Here is a 24,768-nt window from a genome sequence, read left to right on the forward strand (position 1 = left end):
ATGCCAATTATTCCCATATTACCAGGAAAGCAGAAACTGATTAAAGGCACAGGAGTAAGAGAGAGGCAAAAGGATTGGTCCAAAATTTCACTATGGCACACCTATATTTATTATTGAATGGGGGCTGCCTAACATGAGGCATGAGTGAAGGGCCCAAAAGACAATTTGGAGGGTGGCAGGTGAGTCATCAGGGCAGGGACAGATGACTAGGCATAAAAACAAGGCACAGTAAGGCAAGGTTTCTGGGAAGGCTTCCTAGGGTCTGGCAGGTAGCAATGGGCAATGCTGAGGAGAGTGAATAGTAAGAGTTTTACAGATAGTGAGATACATAAGGAAATGGTGTTAGAAGGACAGGCTCAAGGAGCAGAAAGGGTTGAGTACAAAGCCAGGCCAGAGCTGGGACATACATCAAGGAGAATCGGGTAACTACCATGGCGAGAAACTCTGTAAGGAAGCCCAGAGACACAGATTTCTCAAACCCATCCTGAAAGGTATAACCACTGACCTCATTCTACAGAGAATACATTAGAATACAGAAGAAAATTTGCAGCCCTTGGAAACCAGAAAATCTGGGTTTGGACCACAATTTGCCACACACTCAGCCAAATAACTGAGCAAATCACCTAACTTCCCTGAATTTCAATTTCCTCATCTGTAAAACTGGGAGACCATTATCTGCCCTTGGTTACTTCACCTGAATAAGAGGGACACTAATAATACCCTGCCTGATTAGCTCATCGAGTTGTAAAGATCAAGTTGAAATCAAAGGTAAAACAGGTGAACTAAAAAATATGAAGATGTTATACTCCCATTATTTTTATGAAGCATTATTATGTATGATATCAGTGCAAACACACAACTCCATCTAAGGATCACAGTGGTTTCAAACAAGATGGGTATTAGCCCTAAAAGTCAACATTCACATAACTTGGGATGAAATAATGCCTGCACCACCTATGCAACCTCTAGAACAGAAAACTAAGTGGCCTATTAAAATATGCCCCTATTTTTCTTCCTTATTAACTAATTTATAATTTTAAGCTTTATTTTATATCTCAAAGATGTAACGAATATTGCCCAGGATCACCCCCTCCCCCATCATCAATATGACGCTTCTTCAATTTTTTTTAACCACCTCCATTGGCTTCAGAGAATTCTCCCTTAAAGACCTCTCTACCTTGGTCTGAACTGTCTTCACGGCAGCCTTCCCAGAATAGCACACAGTTAGTTGATAATGCCAAAAACTCTACCACAAGCTCTGGGCTATCAGCCCTGCCAGCTACCCATTTCTTTACTGCTGTTCTCCAGCTTTCAAACCTTTGTTAATGGCCAATTTCCCTGTACATGCATACTGGTGGTTGCTCCTGTTTCTCTACAAAAGGCTCCATATCTCTTTTTCACATCTATTCTTTCTAAACTATCTGTTCATCTGAATAACACATATCCTCTTTCATCACTAAAAAGAATAAAAGCAATGTGGAACAGTGGAAAGAATATTCAGAAAATCTAAATCTTAGCTCTACCACTGACTTAGCAGTGGGAAAGGACTTAAACTCTTTAAGCCTTGGTTTCCTCATCTACAAAATGGAGATAATAACATTTTCCTTCTCAGATTAAGTTATATATGTGAAAATGTCTTGTATACTATAAAGTGCTTCACAAATGTTAACTTCTATCCATATCTATATCCACACCCAAGTACTTGATCAGCCTAAGATCACATTCACAGAACCTAGCCTTGCTGTTGTCCAGTACAAGCATTACCATACCTAAAACAACCCAATTTGTATTAGAATTACTTCTTCCTCATTCATAATTGGATTCTCTAAACTCCACATTTCTGAAGGGGAATTCTATTACAAAAGAGAAAGCTCTTGATCTTCTATTTCACCAAGCTCCTACTGGGCAAGAGCCAGCTAGAAAAAGTACAGCAGTAACTTCAGACTCCCTGAACTTTCTTTCCCCTACTCCATTCCTGCAGGTCTGTGAAATGCATGTCTGTCTTCAGGCCAACACTGGAGGTGCATTCTTAGCAAAAGGCTGTAAAGAAAAAACAATTCTTTTCTTTCACAATCTGAAAGTGATTCTGAAAAAAAATCACAGGCTTAGCAAAAGGAGGTTGTAAAGAGTAGAGACTGCTTTGTGAGGCACAGTGATACTGCACAGAGCCCAGGACTGGGACTAGTTATTGGGTTCTAGTACTGACTCTGTGATTAACTGGCTCTGTGATCTTGGACAAGAACATTCCCTTTTAAGTTTGTTTCCTCATCTGAAATATGAAAGAGTTAAATGTTCTCTTAAAGGCCCTTAGAACTCTATAAGTTCATTTCCAGCAAGACAGTGCCATTAGTCAAAAAGGAAAGGAAATAGTTAAACAGCATCTGCTTTTCACAAAGGAAAATCAAACAAAATGCCAAGAAGCCCCAGCTTTCCTTCCCCTTTCTGCTAGTGCAGCCATACAATCCCTGGCTGAGCTGTTACTAAATTAGCACACTGATAACCTTTTGCTTTCCCATTTGGTACTATAACAGAATAATCATTCCCATAAGCCATGAAATATTGAGCATGGGCATGGATTGTAGAAGACAAATCTCTCCAGACAAACCAAATTTGAAGATATATCAATATTTCCCATATTAAGAGCAAGAGAAATTCAGCATGGTGACAATGGTAGCAGGGACATTCTCTTTAAAATTCCCTTTCCATTTTTTTTTTATGCTTTAAGCAAGAGTTGTAAGGGGCAGCTATAAAAACACCTTGATGGCTTGTTACCCATCAACCTTCCCCCACCTAATCAATTCAGGATGGATGAATTCAGGATTAGGCTCCAGCTGTCAACTGCCACATGCATAATACATATTTTTCCAATCACATGGAAAGGCTTTTCCACAATAGCCTGGCTCTGGAAAGAGAACTGGAAGCTGAAATGTGGCCCTCCTATTTCTGGGAAGTCATTAATGAAAACCTTTTGTAAAGAACTCCCTTGAAATTCCTAATATGGTACTAAAGTGCAGGGCCTAATGCTTGCCACTTATGAGAAATTTCACACTGCTTTATGATAAAAATAATATGGGGGGAGGACTTTGTCACCCTTTAGTAATGCCACACATTTCCCAATTATACACTACACTACATGAAAAGCAGCTACATTTGCTAAAAGACATCAACAAATGAGCAGAGAAGAGGGAAGCCATCTGGAACTGCCCAACCAGCTGGTATAGACTCTCAGTGAAGGAAACAGAGGACAGGTGTCACACCATCAAAAGTTATAGCCATTCTTCTATGACAAAGGAAAGAAAACACAACCAGATCCTAATTAAATTGAGGCTAGACTTCTCAACAGGGAAAACCCCTTGTCAACAAGGAAAATTCCAGCCACGATGGTGGGGTGGGGGAGGGAATGAAAGGAAACTACAAGTACAGTTCTTTACTGCTAATGGGGTCATTTCAAATAAAAGCACTGTCAGCCCCAATAAAGAATATCCAGGCAGTTTTGATGCAAGATACCTTCTTAAAGTACAGCACAGAAAGAACCTTAGAATGGAAAACCAGGAAATCTGATTCTGATCCCAACCTGAACTCCAGCTCTAGGTCCCTGGAGAAGCCATTTCTCTCTCTTGGCTTCCTTTTCCCTGGATATAAACCCCACAGAGCGGATGTAAAGTTTCCTAAACAACCTTCCAGGTCTGTTATTCCATAAGAACCAAAAGAAAATGTAGGTATATAACCCAAGCACCTGTTTCCATGCACAATGTTAAAAAAAATTGACTTTAACATATAACTCACATATCACTCATTAAAGTGTACAATTAAATGGGTTTTAGTATAGTCACAGAGTTGTGCAACTATCATCACAATCTAGTTTTAGAAAATTTTCACAATCCCAAAAAGAAATATTTTACTTATTAGCAGTCATAATATGTCCTAACCCTCTCCTCCAGCCTTAAACAACTACTAACCTGATATACCTAGTTTGTCTAGTGTTCTTTTAACATAATAAAGTAATAAGCTTTTTAAAATATCTGTATCTATTAAGATAATAATATGCAATTTCTTCTTTATCCTAATTATTTGGTGTATTACATTAATTAATTTTCATATGTTAAACTAATTTTATATTCTTGAAATAAATTCCATTTGATTATGGTATATAATCCTTTTTACATGTTGCTGGATTTGATTTCCTAGCATTTTGTTGAGGATATTTGCATCTGTATTATTAAAGGAATTTGGTCTATAGTTTTATTTTCTTGTGATGTCTGGTTTTGCTATCAGGATACTACAGGCCTCAGACAATGTGGTAAGAAGTGTTCTCTTCCCTTCTGAATTTTGGAAGAGTTTGCAAAACATGAGTATTAATTTTTCTTTAATTTTTTTAAAGTTTATTTATTTTTGAGAGAGAGCATGAGCAGAGGAGGGGCACTGCTTTTCCTGCATCCCATAATTTCTGGCACATTTTTTTTCATTTTTATTCATTCCAAAGTATTTTCTAATTTCCCTTATGATTTCTTTGGCTCACAAGACACTTAGGAGTGTAATATTTAATTTCCATACATTTGTGAATTACCTAAATATCCTTTTGTTACTGATTTATAATTTCATTACACTGTAGCTAGAGAATATACTTCATATGAATAAATATATTCAGTCATGTTTTGTGACTTACCAGAGGGTCTATCCTGAAAAGTGTTCCATGTTGCACTTGAGAAGAATGTGCACCTGCTGTTGTCATGTAGAGTGTTCTACAAATGTCTGTAAAAGGTCTAGTTGGTTTACATTATTGTAAAAATATTCTATTTCCTTGTTGATCTCTGTCTAGTTAATCTATCCCTTACTGGCAGAGAGGCGGTGCGCTGCACGGACTGGCGGGAGGGAGCCAGGGCGGAGGGGCAGCCTGCCTGCCAAGCAGAGCCCCGGAGTCTGGCTTGCAAAAGCGGAGGGGACTGACGGACTGTGTTCCCACAGCAAGCGCGACTTAGCATCTGGGAGGTCATAAGTGAACAGCTCTGCTCAGAAATGAGGGAGGCTGGAGGACGAAGGGAGGGAGAGTTGCTGAGCCCCGCAACCACAGAGCTCAGTTTGGCAGGGAACAAAGGCGCTCCCCAGCGCCATCTCCCTCGCCCATCCCCCAGCCAAAATCCCAAAGGGAACCAGTTCCTGCCAGGAAACTTGCTCCCTCCCCACAAATACCCAACGCTGTGCATCTGCGGAGCCACCCCTCCGGCAGCGGGTCTGACTCCCTCCCGCTGCCACAGGGCCCCTCCTGAAGTGGATCACCTAAGGACAAGCAAGCTAAGCCTGCCCCTCCTGCCCCCGTGCACCTTGCCTACCCACCCCAGCTAATACGCCAGATCCCCAGCACCACAAGCCTGGCAGTGTGCAAGTAGCCCAGATGGGCCACACCACCCCACAGTGAATCCCGCCCCTAGGAGAGGGGAAGAGAAGGCACACACCAATCTGACTGTGACCCCAGTGGTGGGCTCGGGGCAGACATCAGGTCTGACTGCAGCTCTGCCCACCAGCTCCAGTTATACACCACAGCACAGGGGAAGTGCCCTGCAGGTCCGCACCACCCCAGGGACTATCCAAAATGACAAAACGGAAGAATTCCCCTCAGAAGAATCTCCAGGAAATAACAACAGCCAATGAACTGATCAAAAAGGATTTAAATAGGGGCGCCTGGGTGGCGCAGTCGGTTAAGCGTCCGACTTCAGCCAGGTCACGATCTCGCGGTCCGGGAGTTCGAGCCCCGCGTCGGGCTCTGGGCTGATGGCTCAGAGCCTGGAGCCTGTTTCCGATTCTGTGTCTCCCTCTCTCTCTGCCCCTCCCCCGTTCATGCTCTGTCTCCCTCTGTCCCAAAAATAAATAAACGTTGAAAAAAAAAAAAAAAAAAAAAAAAAAGGATTTAAATAATACAACAGAAAGTGAATTTAGAATAATAGTCATAAAATTAATCGCTGGGCTTGAAAACAGTATAGAGGACAGCAGAGAATCTGTTGCTACAGAGATCACGGGACTAAGGAGCAGTCACTAGGAGCTGAAAAACGCTTTAAAAGAAATGTAAAACAAAATGGAAACCATAAGTGAACTAGAAGATAAAGTTACGGGAAAAGAGGAAGCTGAGAAAAAGAGAGATAAAAAAATCCAGGAGTATGAGGGGAAAATTAGAGAACTAAGTGATACACTAAAACGAAATAACATACGCATAATAGGTATCCCAGAGGAGGAAGAGAGAGGGAAAGGTGCTGAAGGGGTACTTGAAGAAATAATAGCTGAGAACTTCCCTGAACTGGGGAAGGACAAAGGCATTGAAATCCAAGAGGCACAGAGAACTCCCTTCAGACGTAACTTGAATCCATCTTCTGCATGACATATCATAGTGAAACTGGCAAAATACAAGGATAAAGAGAAAATTCTGAAAGCAGCAAGGGGTAAACGTGCCCTCACATATAAAGGGAGACCTATAAGACTCCTGACTGATCTCTCATTTGAAACTTGGCAGGCCAGAAAGGATTGCCATGAGATCTTTAATTTGCTGAACAGGAAAAATATGCAGCCGAGAATCCTTTATCCAGCAAGTCTCTCACTTAGAATAGAAGGAGAGATAAAGGTCTTCCCAAACAAACAAAAACTGAAGGAATTCGTCACCACTAAACCAGCCCTACAAGAGATCCTAAGGGGGATCCTGTGAGACAAAGTACCAGAGACATCACTACAAGCATAAAACATACAGACATCACAATGACTCTAAACCCGTATCTTTCTATAATAACACTGAATGTAAATGGATTAAATGCACCAACCAAAACACATTTTATCAGAATGGATAAAAAAACAAGACCCATCTATTTGCTGTCTACAAGAGACTCATTTTAGATCTGAGGACACCTTTAGATTGAGAGTGAGGGGATGGAGAACTACTTATCATGCTACTGGAAGCCAAAAGAAAGCTGGAGTAGCCATACTTATATCAGACAAACTAGACTTTAAATTCAAGGCTGTAACAAGAGATGAAGAAGGGCATTATATAATAATTACAGGGTCTATCCATCAGGAAGAGCTAACAATTATAAATGTCTATGCGCCGAATACAGGAGCCCCCAAATATATAAAACAATTACTCATAAACATAAGCAACCTTATTGATAAGAATGTGGTAATTGCAGGGGACTTTAACACTCCACTTACAGAAATGGATAGATCATCTAGACACATGGTCAATAAAGAAACAAGGGCCCTGAATGATACACTGGATCAGATGGACTTGACATATATTTAGAACTCTGCATCCCAAAGCAACAGAATATACTTTCTTCTCTAGTGCACATGGAACATTCTTCAAGATAGATCACATACTGGGTCACAAAACAGCCCTTCATAAGTTTACAAGAATTGAAATTATACCATGCATACTTTCAGTCCACAATGCTATGAAGCTTGAAATCAACCACAGGAAAAAGTCTGGAAAACATCCAAAAGCATGGAGGTTAAAGAACACCCTACTAACGAATGAGTGGGTCAACCAGGCAATTAGAGAAGAAATTAAAAAATATATGGAAACAAACGAAAATGAAAATACAACAATCCAAACGCTTTGGGATGCAGCGAAAGCAGTCCTGAGAGGAAAATGCATCACAATCCAGGCCTATCTCAAGAAACAAGAAAAATCCCAAATACAAAATACACCTAGGGGAAATAGAAGCAGAACAGCAAAGGCAGCCTAAACCCAGCAGAAGAAGAGAAATAATAGAGATCTAACAGAAATAAACAATATAGAATCTAAAAAAACTGTAGAGCAGATCAACAAAACCAAGAGTTGGTTTTTTGAAAAAATTAAAATTGATAAACCTCTAGTCAGGCTTCTCAAAAAGGGAGATGACCCAAATAGATAAAATCATGAATGAAAATGGAATTATTACAACCAATCCCTCAGAGATACAAACAATTATCAGGGAATACTATGAAAAATTATATGCCAACAAATTGGACAACCTGGAAAAAATGGACAAACTCCTAAACACCCACACGCTTCCAAAACTCAATCAGGAAGAAATAGAAAGCTTGAACAGACCCATAACCAGCGAAGAAACTGAATCGGTTATCAAAAATCTCCCAACAAATAAGAGTCCAGGACCAGATGGCTTCCCAGGGGAGTTCTACCAGACGTTTAAAGCAGAGATAATACCTATCCTTCTCAAGCTATTCCAAGAAATTGAAAGGGAAGGAAAACTTCCAGACTCATTCTATGAAGCCAGTATTCCTTTGATTCCTAAACCAGACAGAGACCCAGTAAAAAATGACAACTACAGGCCAATATCCCTGATGAATATGGATGCAAATATTCTCAGTAGGATACTAGCAAATCGAATTCAACAGCATATAAAAAGAATTATTCACCATGATCAAGTGGGATTCATTCGTGGGATGCAGGGCTGGTTCAACATTCGCAAATCAATCAACGTGATACATCACATTAATAAAAGAAAAGATAAGAACCATATGATCCTGTCAATCGATGCAGAAAAGGCCTTTGACAAAATCCAGCACCCTTTCTTAATAAAAACACTTGAGAAAGGAGGGATAGAAGGAACATACTTAAACATCATAAAAGGCATTTATGAAAAGCCCACAGCTAACATCATCCTCAATGGGGAAAAATGAGAGCTTTCTCCCCGAGATCAGGAACACGACAGGGATGCCCACTCTCACCGCTGGTGTTTCACATAGTGTTGGAAGTTCTAGCATCAGCAATCAGACAACAAAAGGAAATCAAAGGCATCAAAATTGGCAAAGATGAAGTCAAGCTTTCGCTTTTTGCAGATGACATGATACTACACATGGAAAATCCGATAGACCCCACCAAAAGTCTGCTAGAACTGATACATGAATTCAGCAAAGTTGCAGGATACAAAATCAATGTACAGAAATCAGTTGCATTCTTATACACTAACAATGAAGCCACAGAAAGACAAATAAAGAAACTGATCCCATTCACAATTGCACCAAGAAGCATAAAATACCTAGGAATAAATCTAACCAAAGATGTAAGAGATCTGTATGCTGAAAACTATAGAAAGCTGATGAAGGAAATTGAAGAAGATATAAAGAAATGGAAAGACATTCCCTGCTCATGGATTGGAAGAATAAATATTGTCAAAATGTCAATACTACCCAAAGCTATCTACACATTCAATACAATCCCAATCAAAATTGCACCAGCATTCTTCTCGAAACTAGAACAAGCAATTCTAAAATTCATATGGAATCACAAAAGGCCCCGAATAGCCAAAGTAATTTTGAAGAAGAAGACCAAAGCAGGAGGCATCACAATCCCAGACTTTAGCCTCTACTACAAAGCTGTACTCATCAAGACAGCATGGTATTGGCACAAAAACAGACACATAGACCAATGGAATAGAATAGAAACCCCAGAACTAGACCCACAAACGTATGGCCAACTCATCTTTGACAAAGCAGGAAAGAACATCCAATGGAAAAAAGACAGTCTCTTCAACAAATGGTGCTGGGAGAACTGGACAGCAACATGCAGAAGGTTGAAACTAGACCACTTTCTCACACCATTCACAAAAATAAACTCAAAATGGATAAAGGACCTGAATGTGAGACAGGAAACCATCAAAACCCTAGAGGAGAAAGCAGGAAAAGACCTCTCTGACCTCAGCCGTAGCAATCTCTTACTCGACACATCCCCAAAGGCAAGGGAATTAAAAGCAAAAATGAATTACTGGGACCTTATGAAGATAAAAAGCTTCTGCACAGCAAAGGAAACAACCAACAAAACTAAAAGGCAACCAACGGAATGGGAAAAGATATTTGCAAATGACATATCGGACAAAGGGCTAGTATCCAAAATCTATAAAGAGCTCACCAAACTCCACACCCGAAAAACAAATAAGCCAGTGAAGAAATGGGCAGAAAACATGAATAGACACTTCTCTAAAGAAGACATCCGGATGGCCAACAGGCACATGAAAAGATGCTCAACGTCGCTCCTCATCAGGGAAATACAAATCAAAACCACACTCAGATATCACCTCACACCAGTCAGAGTGGCCAAAATGAACAAATCAGGAGACTATAGACGCTGGCGAGGATGTGGAGAAATGGGAACCCTCTTGCACTGTTGCTGGGAATGCAAATTGGTGCAGCCACTCTGGAAAGCAGTGTGGAGGTTCCTCAGAAAATTAAAAATAGACCTACCCTATGACCCAGCAATAGCACTGCTAGGAATTTACCCAAGGGATACAGGAGTACTGATGCATAGGGGCACTTGTACCCCCAATGGTTATAGCAGCACTCTCAACAATAGCCAAATTATGGAAAGAGCCTAAATGTCCATCAACTGATCAATGGATAAAGAAATTGTGGTTTATACACACAATGGAGTACTACATGGCAATGAGAAAGAACGAAATATGGCCCTTTGTAGCAACGTGGATGGAACTGGAGAGTGTGATGCTAAGTGAAATAAGCCATCCAGAGAAAGACAGATACCATATGTTTTCACTCTTATGGGGATCCTGAGAAACTTAACAGAAACCCATGGAGGAGGGGAAGGAAAAAAAAAAGAGGTTAGAGTGGGAGAGAGCCAAAGCATAAGAGACTGTTAAAAACTGAGAACAAACTGAGGGTTGATGGGGGGTGGGAGGGAGGGGAGGGTGGGTGATGGGTATTGAGGAGGGCACCTTTTGGGATGAGCACTGGGTGTTGTATGGAAACCAATTTGACAGTAAATTTCATATATTGAAAAATAAATAAATTAATTAAATAAAAAGAAAAATAATCTATCCCTTATTGTAAGTGGAATATTGAGGTCTCCTGCTACTATTGCTAGAGTATCTATTTCTCCCTTCAATTCTGTCCACTTTTGCTTCATGTATTTTGGAGCTCTGTTGTTAGATGCATATGTTTATAATTTTATATCTTCCTGATATATGGGCTGTGTTTACCATGATAATTTTGTTCTTTGTATATCAAAAATATTTTGTCTTAAAATCTATGTTGTCTGATATTAGTATAGCCACCACAACTCTCTTTGGTTACTGTTTGCTTGGCACATTTTTGCATCTTTTTATTCTCACCATTTGTGTCTTTCAATCCAAAATGTGTCTCTTAAAGACTGTATATATGTATATGTGTGTGTATGTATATATAAATATATATGTACATATATATGCACATATATACACATATATACACACATATTTATACGTACATATATATACACATACATATACATACATATGAGAGAGAGTACATGCACTAGTGGGGGAGAGGCACAGGAGAGATAGAATCTGAAGTGGGCTCCATGCTCAGTGTGGAGCCCAAAGAGGGGTGCAATCCCACAACTCAGGGATAGTGACCTAAGCCAAAATCAAGAGTTGGATTTTCAACCGAGTCACCCAGACACCCAAGACAGTATATATTTTAATCAATTTATCCATTTTGCTAATCCCTGCCTTTCTATTGCAGTGCATTCCATTCACAATATAATTGCTGATAGGCAGGATTTATGTCTACCATTTATTTTATTTTCTATATGTCTTTTCTTGTTTCCTCTATTCTTCCATTACTACCTTCTTCTGTGTTAAATAGATATTGTCTATTATACTACTTTAATTCTCTTGTTGTTTCTTTCACTATAATCTTTTAGTTATTTTGTTAGTGGCTGACCTCAGGATTACAATTACCATCTTAATTTAAGACAATCTAGTTCAGATTAGTTTTAACTTAATTAGAAAGTATGCAGAAACATGGTGCCAGTATAAATGTTTCCTCTCCGCTGTATTGTCATATGTGTTACATCTTTATATATCATTAGCTCATTGACATAGTTTTATAACTATTGCATTATGCAGTTGCCATTTAAATCAGGTAGGGAAGAAAAAGAGTTACTAACAGACAGTGATACTGTCTTTTATATCTACATATATCATTAATTTACTGGTACTCTTCGTATTTATTACAGATTTGAGTTATCATTCATCATTATTTCATTTCATCCCAAAGGACTCCCATTAGTATATCTTATAGGGCAGGTGCTAGTGACAAATTCTCAGTTTTTGTTTTTGTTTATCCCAGAATGTCTTAATTTCTCCCTTGTGTTTTGAAGGATAAAGGATAGTTTTCATGAATACAGAATGCCTGGTTGCCATTATTTTTCTTTCAGCACGTTGAATATGTCAGCCCACTGCCTTCTGGTCCCCATGATTATTTATAAGTTAACTTTTAATATTATTAAGGATTCCATTTATCTGATGAGTTACTTTTCCCTTGCTTCTTTCAAGATTTGGTCTCTGGTTTTCATCTGTTTGAATATAATGTATCTAGGTATGGCTCTCTTTGAGTTTATCCTACTTGGAGTTTTTTGAGCTTCCTGAATCTGGAGATTAGCGTTGTTCATCAAAGTTATGAAGGTTTGAGCGATTATTTTTTCAAGTATTCTTTCTGCTCCTTTCAATCTATCTTCTCCTGGGACTTCCATTATGCATATGTTGTACACCTGATCGTGTCCCACAGTTTCTGGGGTTCTGTTCATTTTTCTTCATTTGTTCCCATCTTTTGCTCAAACTGGATAATCTCAATTGACATATATTCAAGTTCTACTATCCTATTTTTTTATTATTATGATTATGATTATGATTATTATAGCTCAAATCTGCTATAAAGCCTCTCTAGTGAATTTTTCATCTATTTTACTTTTCAATTCCAGAATCTCACTTGTTTTTTTTATAATTTTTATCTCTTTATAATAACTCTTTGGTGATACATTGTTCTCATGCATTTCTTTAATCCTTAGACATGGTTTCCTTTAGTTCTTTGACTATGTTTATATTAGCTGATTTAATATTTTTGTCTAAATTTTAACATTTAGGCCATATTAGGGACAGTCTATACTGATTGCTTTTTTCCTGCATATAAGCCATACATTTTTGTTTTGCATGCCTAATAATTTTTTTGTTGAAAATTGGGCATTTAACACAATCTACTATGGTACCTCTAGAAATCAGATCCTGAACCCTAGGATAGCAAAAGTTGCTATTGTTGTTTTGTTATCCTTGTTGTTGCTGCTGCTTTGTTTGGTGTCTTTCTTGGACTGATTATGTAATGTTTGTATTCCTTGCCACTGACATCTCTGCTTAGTTAGCTTAGTGGCCAGCTAGTGATTTTTCAGAGATCTTAAATGTCTTGAACCATTATGTCTTCCACCTTTTGCCAAAGGGCTCTATGTATATTTTGGGGCATTCCTTCAATACTCAGCCAGGCAGTTTACAACTCTGCTTCAAGTTCAGCCATTGGGAAGAAATTGGAGCCTTCTCAGGTCTTTTCTAGGCACATGCACAGCCCTGAGCATGCATGTGGCATTCTAGATTTCCAGGAATATGTCAGAGTTTTCCAAAGTCCCCGATGGGTATCTCATTCCCCATTTCTTCTTTTCATGTTTTTGGCCAGACTCTTGCTTACCCTACTGGTATTGCAGTCTCAGGCAGCTATAACGTAAAACACTCTGGGGATAGAACTTTGCACACCGAGCTAGCTATAAGTCAGGTAAAGTAAGGAGAAGCCCTGCAAATGTGGTTTTTCTAGGTAGCTTTGAGACAGGTTAAATAGTGACAAGACTCTGGGTGTGTCAGGTTTTGAGGAGCTACAAACCCAGTCTTTTCTGACAGCACAGAGCCCAACGCAGGGCCTGAACCCACAAACTGAGATCATGATCTGAGCTAAAGTCAGACACTTAACTGACTGAGCCACCTAGGTTCCCCTCTGATGTCTTTAATCTACCATTCCTTCCAAACACAATCTTTACGAAATCTTACCCCAGTGTGGCTAGAAATGTGCCTACAGTGAAACACACTCTTGAGGAAGCAGAAGTTAAAAGAAGCAATGGGGTAAAGTCTTTTTAAAGGATAAACAGCTACCTGTTGTTGCCTCTAGGGTGGAGAATGGGGGAATTGAGACATAAGAGGAGGGAGAACGTTTAGCCTTTTGTACCTTTTGAATTTTGTACCATGTTCATGTGTTATCTACCAAAAAAAATTTAATATACTTATAAAAGAAGAAGGAAATAGTAGGTACTTTAAATTTTCCCTAAAGTCCACATGAGATATACATACCCTGTCTGTTTCTGAGAAAATCTCCATTAACTTGAAGAGTCTAGCTCATTATCAGAACTATTAACTACCAAGAGAGTAAAACAGGTAGCTTTGACTTCGGAGCTCTTCCTTTTCAGTTTATTCTTTTTCCTATGGACGGTTACATCCCTATGATCTAGCTCCCTTTTTTCCCCCACAAAGCCCCTCTTTTTAACGTGAAAGAATATTCATCATACCCTGAACTTCTTCATAGCTCTTCTCACAACTGTAATTAAATTATTTAAGTGAGTAATCAGATGTTTAATGTATGCTCCAAGAGGGAGAGCCCATAGCAGCCTTATCGACCATTATATTCCCAATTCCCAAGATAGTACCTGACACATATAGGTGCTTAGTAAATCCATGTTGAATTAAATTGAATTGGCTTTATATTGTGCAAGGCTTTAGCACTTGATGCAAGCCCAACAAAGCATCATGAGGACACTCTACCCCACTAGGAAAAAAAAATTGACTCAAGATTTCCAGGGTGCTTTCCTGGTAAACCATATTTCTTTCTAGGTCTTTGTAGGCTTTAGAAATTTTCTGTAGTAGGGAGCCTGGGTGGTTCAGTCAGTTAAGTGTCCAATTCTTGATCTCAATTCAGTCATGATCTCACAGTTTTGGGTTTGTGCCCCACGTCAGGCTCTGCACTTACAACACATAGCCTGCTCGGAATTCTCTCTCCCTCTCTGCCCCAACCCCTCTCCAGCTCACTTTATCTCTGAAAATAAACTTAAAAAAAAAAACTCTAGAAACTTTTGTAGTAACTGATTAGAGAAACAGATGCTATATTAAACGAGTCTGAGGCTATGCTTTAAAAAGTAAGGCTACATTGGGGGCGCCTGGGTGGCTCAGTTGCTTAAGCATCCGACTTCAGCTCAGGTCATGATATCATGGGTCATGAGTTCGAGCTCTCTGCTATTGGATCATCTGTCTCCCTCTCTCTCTCTGCCCCTCCCCTATTTGTGTGCTCTTTCTCTCTCTCTCAAATAAACATTTAAAATTTTTTAAAAATAAAAATAAAAAGTGAGGCTATAAAAATGAAGCTGAAAAGTAACTTCCCTTCATCACTATTAACTTTGATTGAAAACCCTTCCTTAGGGGCGCCTGGGTGGCGCAGTCGGTTAAGCGTCCGACTTCAGCCAGGTCACGATCTCGCGGTCCGTGAGTTCGAGCCCCGCGTCGGGCTCTGTGCTGACTGCTCAGAGCCTGGAGCCTGTTTCCGATTCTGTGTCTCCCTCTCTCTCTGCCCCTCCCCCGTTCATGCTCTGTCTCTCTCTGTCCCAAAAATAAATAAACGTTGAAAAAAAAAAAAAAAAAGAAAACCCTTCCTTAACAAGCAAGTCAAGCCATAATGTTCCCTACCCCATGACAGTACCATTCCCCCTCCCCAGCACAAAAAATCTTATAAATGGTCACACTGCAAGGCTGGTTTGGTTCATTTTTCCACCCTACTGCCTACAGCACTACTAGTCCAACTATTTTAGACATTGGAATCTAGTCTTCTGAGGACCCTCAGTGAACATGACAATAATGCCTCCACCAAATTCCCTTTGACACTGGTTAATATCTACTAACAGCAATATCATATGACATACCCATTACATTGATCTGACTTCGGAGAATATCTAACATAACCCCATGTGTTCCAAAGTACAAATACCACCAGCATAATGACAGGATATCTGCTGAGAATGTATATTACATCACCAACTCCTCCCTGCACACCATTACACTACACCCACCCCAAAGGGATTAAAAGCTTTGGTCACTCTCACTACAGAGCTATTCAGGACAGAACTAAAGGGCATCAGGTTGACATCTTTCAAGAAGCATTCATCAAGAAGATAATCAGAGGGCACCTGAGTGGCTCAATTGGTTAAACATCTGACTTAGCTCAGGTCATGATCTCATGGTTCATGAGTTTGAGCCCCACATCGTGCTCTGTGCTGAAAGCTCAGAGGCTGGAGCCTGCTTTGAATTCTGTGTCTCCCTCTCTCTCTGCCCCTCCCCCACTCACACAGTCTCTACTTCAAAAATAAATATTTAAAAAAAGAAGATAATCAGATAAGTTAACATGATTCAAGTCATCTATGCATACTGGACATATCAGTTTGATTTTCCCCTTGCCTGCTCATCCAGAATAAAGATTATTTGGCTCTAAAGTTTATAACAGAACCAATTTAGGTTGCTTGACTATTTGAGCAAGATAGGTACAGCCCAGAAAGTAGAGAACGATAAAACCAAGAGGAACTCTAAAGCTTACTGACCCAAACTCCAATTTTAAAAATGGGAAAACTCTGGCTCACAAAGCTAAAGATGTATTCAATACCATACGGCAAACTAGTGACAGAGTTGGAACTAGCAACCAGGTTATTTCTGTGTCAAGGTAGAGATGGCTCCACTAAGGATATTCAAGATCAAATTTGCCTCAAAGATGGAATCAACCCATCCTTCCAGGAAAGCACTTATCACATAGGTGCCCCAGTTGTCAAAGCAAGAGCTGAACAAGCACCCCCAAAAGGTTTACCTTACTATAAACATCTAAAACTCTTGTCTTTAAAAGTATAGGATATGGGGCGCCTGGGTGGCGCAGTCGGTTAAGCGTCCGACTTCAGCCAGGTCACGATCTCCCGGTCCGTGAGTTCGAGCCCCGCGTCAGGCTCTGGGCTGATGGCTCAGAGCCTGGAGCCTGTTTCCGATTCTGTGTCTCCCTCTCTCTCTGCCCCTCCCCCGTTCATGCTCTGTCTCTCTCTGTCCCAAAAAAATAAATAAACGTTGAAAAAAAAAATTTAAAAAAATAAATAAATAAAAAATAAAAGTATAGGATATAAGAAAGTAATTTTTTTTTTTAATTTAAGACTAGGTTATAAAACCTATACAAATTATATTATTTCTATTTATCAACCTAATGTACATTTTTAGTACAGAATGCATCTTTTGCATTCTTTTAAAACATAAGTTTTCATTAGTCCTAGACAGCCTATGTATGTGTGGTTGTACATGTATATGGGTGGGCTTAGGGAAATTATTTTTTTTTTCTGACATCTGTTTTATATATACAAACATACATAAAGTATGTTATCCTTGGTTTTTGAAAGACTAATATTTTTGTTTAATTTTTTTCTATTTAAATACTGACATGTACATTAAAATAATGTGAAAATTTACATAGGGATAAAATAACTTCCTATAATTGGGTTAGTCATTCCTTTCCCAAATGATTAAACTACAATATGCGATGCAAAAAAAAAAAAAGTCATGGAATGTTAGAGCTGAAAGTGAGCTTATAGATCTCCTGCCTACCCCTACCTTTGTAAAGCTGCAGACCTGGGGCCCCAGCAAAATGACTTCCCAAGGTCACAGACCCCATTGGTAAGAGAACCATACCCAACTATCTAGTCATCATGTCTAGAGTTTTTTCCCATTATACTATCATTCTGCCTCTGCTCATTTGCAAACAGTGGCCAGTAGTCCTTCCCCAGAGAAGTCTCTATCTGGAGACTATTGTCTTTCATTTCCCTAGCCCATTAGTGTCCAAGACTCATAGACTAATAGAGTTAGATCATCTAGCTCTGGAGTTGCAACCTGATTAAATATAGGCTGTGGATGTATTTTATCACATTTTTTTTTAAAAAAGAAGGTAAAGTCCATTTGAAAGGGGTGATATTTTACCCCAATCACTCCAGTCCTATTAACCCATGTCCAACAGCTTTATACTTTTCTGTTTTCTCCTTGGCCTCTGACCACATTTGAGCCTATGATCCCTGAATCCAGATCGGGCATAATTAACAGCACACCAAGGTAAACCTAGTTGATGGAAATGTGAAATATGGCATTATGTTCTACCATTAGCTATTTTCAGTGCCTTACCAATAAAAATCCATTTGGGGTTTTTAGGTTAACTAGTTATATCAAAGGTCTGCCAACTACCACCAGTGAGACAAACCCAACCTGCTGCCTATTTTTGTTTGCCCCCCCACCCAGCTGAGCTGAGAATGATTTTTCTATTTTTAAATAGTTGAAAAATTCAAAAGAATATTTCATGACATATGAAAATTAACTGAAACTCATGTATCAATGTCAATAAATAAAGTTGTATTAGACCACAACCACTTTCATTTCATGTACATATTATCTATGGTTGCTTTTTCATGACAATGGCAGTTAAGTAATTTCCACAGAAACTGTATGGCCTGCAAAGCCTAAAATATGACTCTTTACATGGGGTGCCTGGGTGGCTCAGTCAGTTGAGTGTCCGACGTTGGCTCAGGTCATCATCTCGAGGGTTGGGGGTTTGAGCCCCGCATTGGGCTCTGTGCTGACAGCTCGGAGCCTGGAGCCTGCTTTGGATTCCGTGTCTCTCCCTCTCTCTGTCCTACCCCACTCATGATCTCTCTCTCTCTCTTTCTCTCTCTCGCTTCTCTCTCCCTCTCTCTCTCAAAAATAAATAAGCATTAAAAAAATTTTTAGGGGCACTGGGTGGCTCAGTCTGTTGGGCGTCCGACTTCAGCTCAAGTCATGATCTCACAGTTCCTGAGTTCGAGCCCCACACCAGGCTTTGTGCTGACAACTCAGAGCCTGGAGTCTGCTTCAGAATCTGTGTCTCCCTCTCTCTCAGCCCCTCCCCCACTCTCACTCTCTTTCTCAAAAATAATGAACATTAAAAAAATTTTTAAATAATTTTTTTTCAAATATGGCCCTTTATAGAAGAGGCCTTCTGACCCCTGAGCTATATCAAAGAGAATTTAAAGCTGCCAATTAACTTCTAAAAGTCACAAATATTTGTGTGGAGTTGCTCGCACCCTACATGTCACGCTCAGATGAATCTTCCTAAAGCACAGCTCGAACCATGCCTCTTTCCTACCAAAAACATCTTTATGCTATCTACAAAGGAAAATCTGAAGTACTTAATAGGTTCCTGCACAGTCAAGTCCTCAACCTTCTATTCCAACCTCATCTCCCAAAACTCCTTCCTGCACCCTACATATTGCAGATGACTTGAATTATCTGCTGGTCCTTTACATTCTTTATATCATTCCTACTACAAGAAATCCTTGCCCTGAATACAGTCCAACACAGCAAAATAAGCAGGGCCTTTAGAGTCAGGTCTGGGTTCTAATTCAGACTTTTGCCCCTTTTAGTTGAGAAAGTTACTTAATACCTCAGAACTTCAGTTTTCTCATCTATAAAATGGGAATATAATCCTTACCTCATAAGCTGTTATGATATTTTAATGCCTGGCACATGGGAACAGTTAAACAAGCAATAAGTGTTATTAATTCTGCCCAATTCCAATGCTACTTCCTCCTTTACTTTTCCTTGTCCTCCCACCAAGAAATAAGCTCTCCTGCTAGTGTCATGTGCCACAGTAGCCACCTGTTCCACTCTTATGACTCTGATCCATATCTATGATATACATGATAGTGAACTCTACCCATGTCTTGTCTCTCCTACTAGTCTAGGAACTCTCTCATGGCAGGATCCATCTATGACTTACTCTGCCGCACCTGTGATAGCCCTGAGAACACTGGCTTGAATACAGTATGGGCACAAGTATTTACTGAATGAATGGTATGTGTTCAGTGAACTATATATAGCATTTATTAAGTGTATTCTATTGCACTGTGATATAAGAAGGAACCACATCACTTGTTCTGAATAATACCTAGTGTGAGTGCTTAGAAAATATTCAAACATCAGGGACCAAACTCCCAACAGAAAAACAAAGGACAAACAGAAAAGCAGGAAATACATTCACCTTTCAGTGATGGTGTTTTTATTTTCCATTAGTTTATGTTATAATCATCATCTTGTACTCCAACAATTATAAATAGATCACATTTAAAGGGGGGAAATAAACCACTTCCCCAAGGGAGAAACGGTGAGTATTATTCATAACATCAATGACCTATGAGTACAAAAGTAAATGTAAATATTCAAAAGGGACCTACATTTAATGAATAAATCATCACAAACAGTTGTGACTAAAACCTCATCTGGAGCTCTGTACAAAATCAGACACAAGCAGAATAAACATAGAAATCAAGTTCCACCCAGGTTAACAACTCTAACAAAAACTGCAACTAGTTTTTGCAGCACAATGCACCAAGTTTCATTGGTTCCTAGGAATACTAGCCATTTGATCTGATAGTCAGTTTAGTAAGTTAAATATAAAGGTGTCTATAATTCTTCATGACTTTAATGCCAGACTCCAACTGCCAAAACAAATCCCCACATATGAATACAAAATTAACTGCTGACATATGCCAATCAATGAAGGGAGTGACATTTTCCAATAAGATGATAGCAAAAAATATGCTTCCAACTACTTCTGCTTATGCATTTCCCTTCAGAAACCTCACTAAAAATACACATTCACCAGCAGATACATTATTAGCCTAAAGACATGTTATCAACAACTTCCAATGCTTAGCTGTTTCCATTTACAAAACACTTTCATAATCTATTTACTCCCTTGAGTCTCACCACAACCCTGTGAGGTGGGTATAATTCCCCCCATTTAACAGATAAAGTCAGCAATTTGTACCATCTTATCCCAAGATGGTGAAGCCAGGTCTTCTAACTCCAGCTCCAGTGTTCTCTTTTCCTATTTCCTCCACACAAAGCAAAAGTATACCTTTGTTTTGCTTCCCCACTTATTCTCAGAAAGCTAGCACAGTGTGAGGAAGTAGAGTGGGAGTATCAACATTACTGTGGTCAAGACAGCAGGAAACATCCCGCTTGTGCCTCTACCTAATCATGTTTTTAGAATCGTGCAACTTAAAGGAAAGAAATGGAGTGTGGGTTAGCTGCTTTGTTTTATTTCCTACCTGTCCTATTTTGGCTTTCTATGTATATTCACAAACAGAAAACCACCCTGAATATCCAGAAGCCCCATGGGCCAAAATGATTTCTTGGATCTTCTACCCATCTGCAAAAGTTTAGGCCTGCATAATTATTGACTCTTACCACTCTTAGTCTCAGAAAAGAAGGAAGGAATAAAAACCATGACTTGCCCGTAGCTTACAAAAATTTGCCCTTCCTCAAATGTTTTATTGCACTGTTTATTTTTTCTTAAAAATCTGAATCTCTCTGCTGTGCCTTAGCAGGTCACTTTTTAGCACAAACACTTTCTGCTTAGCATACACTTCTCAAAACCATCCCCTTCCTGGGGCTTATGACAAGCTATATTTGACTGCAGAGGCTACACCAAGCAGTTTATCACAGTAAGTAATTTTTTTTAATCCAAATATTCTCCTCTTTCCTTTTTAATGAGCCCTCAACCTTTCTAACTACTTCTGTGGTATAACCTGCATACCTTTAACCTCTCAATAAATTTGATTAAGTGGCAACATACTCCAAAAGCTGGCCTAGAAGTCTCTAAGGATCAGTATTTCAAAATACCCCATCTTTAAGGTGCTGCCAAGAGTGTGCTCTTATTTAGACCACAATAATACAAAGCGTTAAATAATCAAGCTCAATCAAGTGACTGGCAGGAACTTGGACAATTCATATATTCTGACCAAATGTGCAGACAACACCAGCAGTGAAAGCGGACTCCCAGGAGCAAATCAGTAAGAGCTGCATAAAAAAGCAGTTACCACTGCCTTTTTCCCTGTTCTTCATTGGCTGTATTTGCCTCAAAGGAGGTCACCACACTGGACTTAGACACAGTCTTTTGGGGATAAATCCATTCAGAAAAAAGTTATAAATATATAGGACATATTTACAAGTAACTCTGACCAGTGACTTTATTTTTCGCAGTCATTTTTCAGCCAAGAAGGGAAAAAATGATCACTCCACCCAATCACTGCCCCCCATTCTTCTGGGTACACTCTGGCACAAAAGGCTAGCTTGCTTGCACTCCTGTCAGGAATGTTTATTATTCTTTCTCTTACTCTAAGTCTTCTGCCAACTAGCAGAAATAAAAATTCCACAAGTAGGGAAAGGGGGTAGGGTCCCACAGCTGTTAGCTGTGACCACTGGGAAAGCTAAGTTAGGTGAGATTCCTGCAGACCAGTGGCTCTTAACCCTGGCCCTATAATATGCTCCCTGGGGGGGGGCTGGGATCCTTGTGTCAGGTGCTAGGCAGGTCTTTATTTCACCCCCAAGCAAAATGCAGTGGAATGTGAGGCCATCCAATAATTCTGAGCTTAGACTGACTTTGACCAAAACCTTAGCTCAGTAACTTAAAAAAAAAAAAATCACTGGGGCAAGGGTGCTTTCCTTAGAAAACAAGTTGAGATAGGGAATTTTTTTCTGCCCCCATCTGTATCTGTAGCGACTACGGGCTGGGACAAATCATTACTCAAGCTGCCGGCCTCAATCCCCTCCTCTCTAGGAGGTGCTAGGGGCAGTTCCTTGGTCAGCTTAGATGTCTCCTTACCCAACATGTCTGACAGTACAGGCAAATTGCCCCCTGGGAACAACCTGCCAAGTAAGAATAGGTGCAGAGTAAGAGATTCCTTGGCACAGGTACAGATCCTGTCTTATAAGGTCAAGGCCACTAAAGGGAAAGGCCCAAAGTTCTAGTTACAGCCACCACCTTCCACTTCTACTGACCCCACTGCCGAAGTGTTCAGAAACCCATTCGCCTAAGAGAACAGGATTGGGAATCACCCTGAATCTTCCCTTTCCCTGTAGTGTCGAAGAGCTTAAAGGCCAGAGTCACTGGCTCAAGGAAACGGCTCATCCATCGAAGCCTTCCACTTACTTCTCATTGCGCTGATAAGCGCGTTGCCATCTTTGATCACGTCCTTAATGAATTTATTGGTCCTCTCCAGCTCCAGCTCATAACACTTGAGCCTCTCGCGGAAATCAGGGCTGTCCAGGTAGCAGTCGCTGAACTCCAGCGGGGGGTGCCCCATGGTTCTGATGGCGAGGGTTGAAAGAGAAGAAAGACACAAAGACCAAGAGCATCAGCGACACAGTAGAGGGGAGTAGATGGGAAAGATTGAGTGTGGGTCCCGCCTGGGAAATTCTTAGCCTCCCTCCCTTTGGAGGACAGGTACCTGTTCGGTTGAGATTCCCGGGTAGAGCCGGCTGGCCTGTACCGGAAGCGGGAGGCCGGCAATTGCTTCAGGTGACACGCAAAGCAAGCTAATGCAGTCCGACCCGGGCTGGCTTCTTTTGCCTAGCAAGCAGCATGCCCCCAAGGCATTGCCTCCCCAGACAGGCGGCCCAGCTTGCCCCCGGAGAGCAGCGGGATCCTTCCAGAGCAACTGCAAACGTGACACTTCTGCCCGCCCAGGGTGTAGGCTGTGGTGAGCGCTGGGGCTGGAACTCTCCTCTCCTCGCTCCTTGTTCCCGAGCTAGCTGAAGATTTCCTTTGCCGAACTCCGCGGGCAGCCCTGACTGTACTGTCCCCTCCCCCTTCTTAAAGCCAGAGCTGCCGCCCAGCCCCAGCGAACCCTTGTGCCGAGCCTCAGCACTCCGGCTCCTTCTCCAACTGTTCTCCACGCACCCTGGGATTGCGTTACCAAAGTGTTCTTGCTCCCAAGAGTTCTTCCTGGTCCAAGGGAGCCAGCCTGCTGTTCTGTTAGTCTCCGGACGGGTTAAGCCTAGGAGGCAATAAAACGTAGCCTTCCACCCTAGACATCCGAGAGGGAAGAGGAGGGCGATATCACTACGCACAATAGCTGCAGTAGCCCGGCGCTTCCCTACGGAAACTGGGGAGCCGCGGGCGCCCTGGGACTCCAGCTGGAAAGCATGGCGGCCTGGGAGATGTAGTCTTTCCGTTTCTCGTCCCATGACTCCTCCCTGCGATCTCCGCACCACTCAGCCAGGGCGGCGGCTCTCAAAGCAAGACTTTCCCAGCCTGCCCCAGGTTCATTCCTCAAGCCCAGCCTCGAGGGACAAGTGCGCTGCTCTGGAGCTTCTAAGTGGAAAGTTTCCAAAAAGAGCGAGAGAACAGGGAGGCATCAATGGTGGGAGGCCATCTCTCACTTCCCATTACTTGGCTGTATTTTTTTTCCCTTGCTCTTTTCACCCTCCCTCTGAGGAAGCAAGTTCTTTTCCTCTTCCCTTGCCCATTTTTCCTGGTTCTAGTGTTCTAATCCCCATGAGCCTTAGACCTGAACAACCTGAAGGGTTGAGTGCTACTCTAGCATCTCATTGTTACGCTCAGAAATCCCCTGCCAAAGGAAAGACCATACTTAGGAGTTCACTTTTTTCTGAATAGGACCTCAGAATATGGATTTGTGACTCAACTCACTGTATAGGTTTTCCATTAAAGCACATGATTTTCAATGTGTAAGTGGAAAATCTAAGAAGAGGTTGTTATAAATTGTCTTGCAGCTTACCCAAGAGATCTCTTGTTCATTGTCCAAGGTAGAACTGAGGCCACTGTTACAGGCCAATGCCTTGAGATCAAAAGTAGTTACGGGTTGGAAAATCATGTGTACATGGGAAAAGGGATCCATTTTTATTTTGAAGAAGTGTTTAGATTACATTGCCCTGTGATGAAAGCCAGGAAAAGCCAGAACTGAAGAGAGTTGTAAATAGAGTAATAATGACCAAGCCACCTGTATTGCTGTTCTATTTCTTATAGTTCTATCTTATCTTATGGTTCCGGAAGTCAGAAATCAGAAATGGACCTCACTGGGTCAAAACC

The 24,768-nt window shown here is 40.6% G+C and overlaps 1 protein-coding gene across 1 annotated transcript in view; it reads right to left on the reverse strand.

Annotated features, from left to right (window-relative positions):
* Positions 1-23,786, reverse strand: part of OPHN1 (oligophrenin 1) — a 621,295-nt gene extending 597,509 nt beyond the window's left edge. The window contains exons 1-2 of the mRNA XM_030305317.1: positions 23,168-23,786; positions 22,870-23,027 (exon numbers count right to left, since the gene is read on the reverse strand). Of these exons, the coding sequence (XP_030161177.1) occupies positions 22,870-23,023 (154 nt within the window). The 5' untranslated portion in view covers positions 23,024-23,027; positions 23,168-23,786. The remainder of the gene's footprint in view (positions 1-22,869; positions 23,028-23,167) is intronic.
* Positions 23,787-24,768: the final 982 nt, after the last annotated feature.

The sequence above is a fragment of the Lynx canadensis genome, chromosome X (genome assembly GCF_007474595.2).
Source record: "Lynx canadensis isolate LIC74 chromosome X, mLynCan4.pri.v2, whole genome shotgun sequence".
NCBI classification, from domain to species: domain Eukaryota; kingdom Metazoa; phylum Chordata; class Mammalia; order Carnivora; family Felidae; genus Lynx; species Lynx canadensis.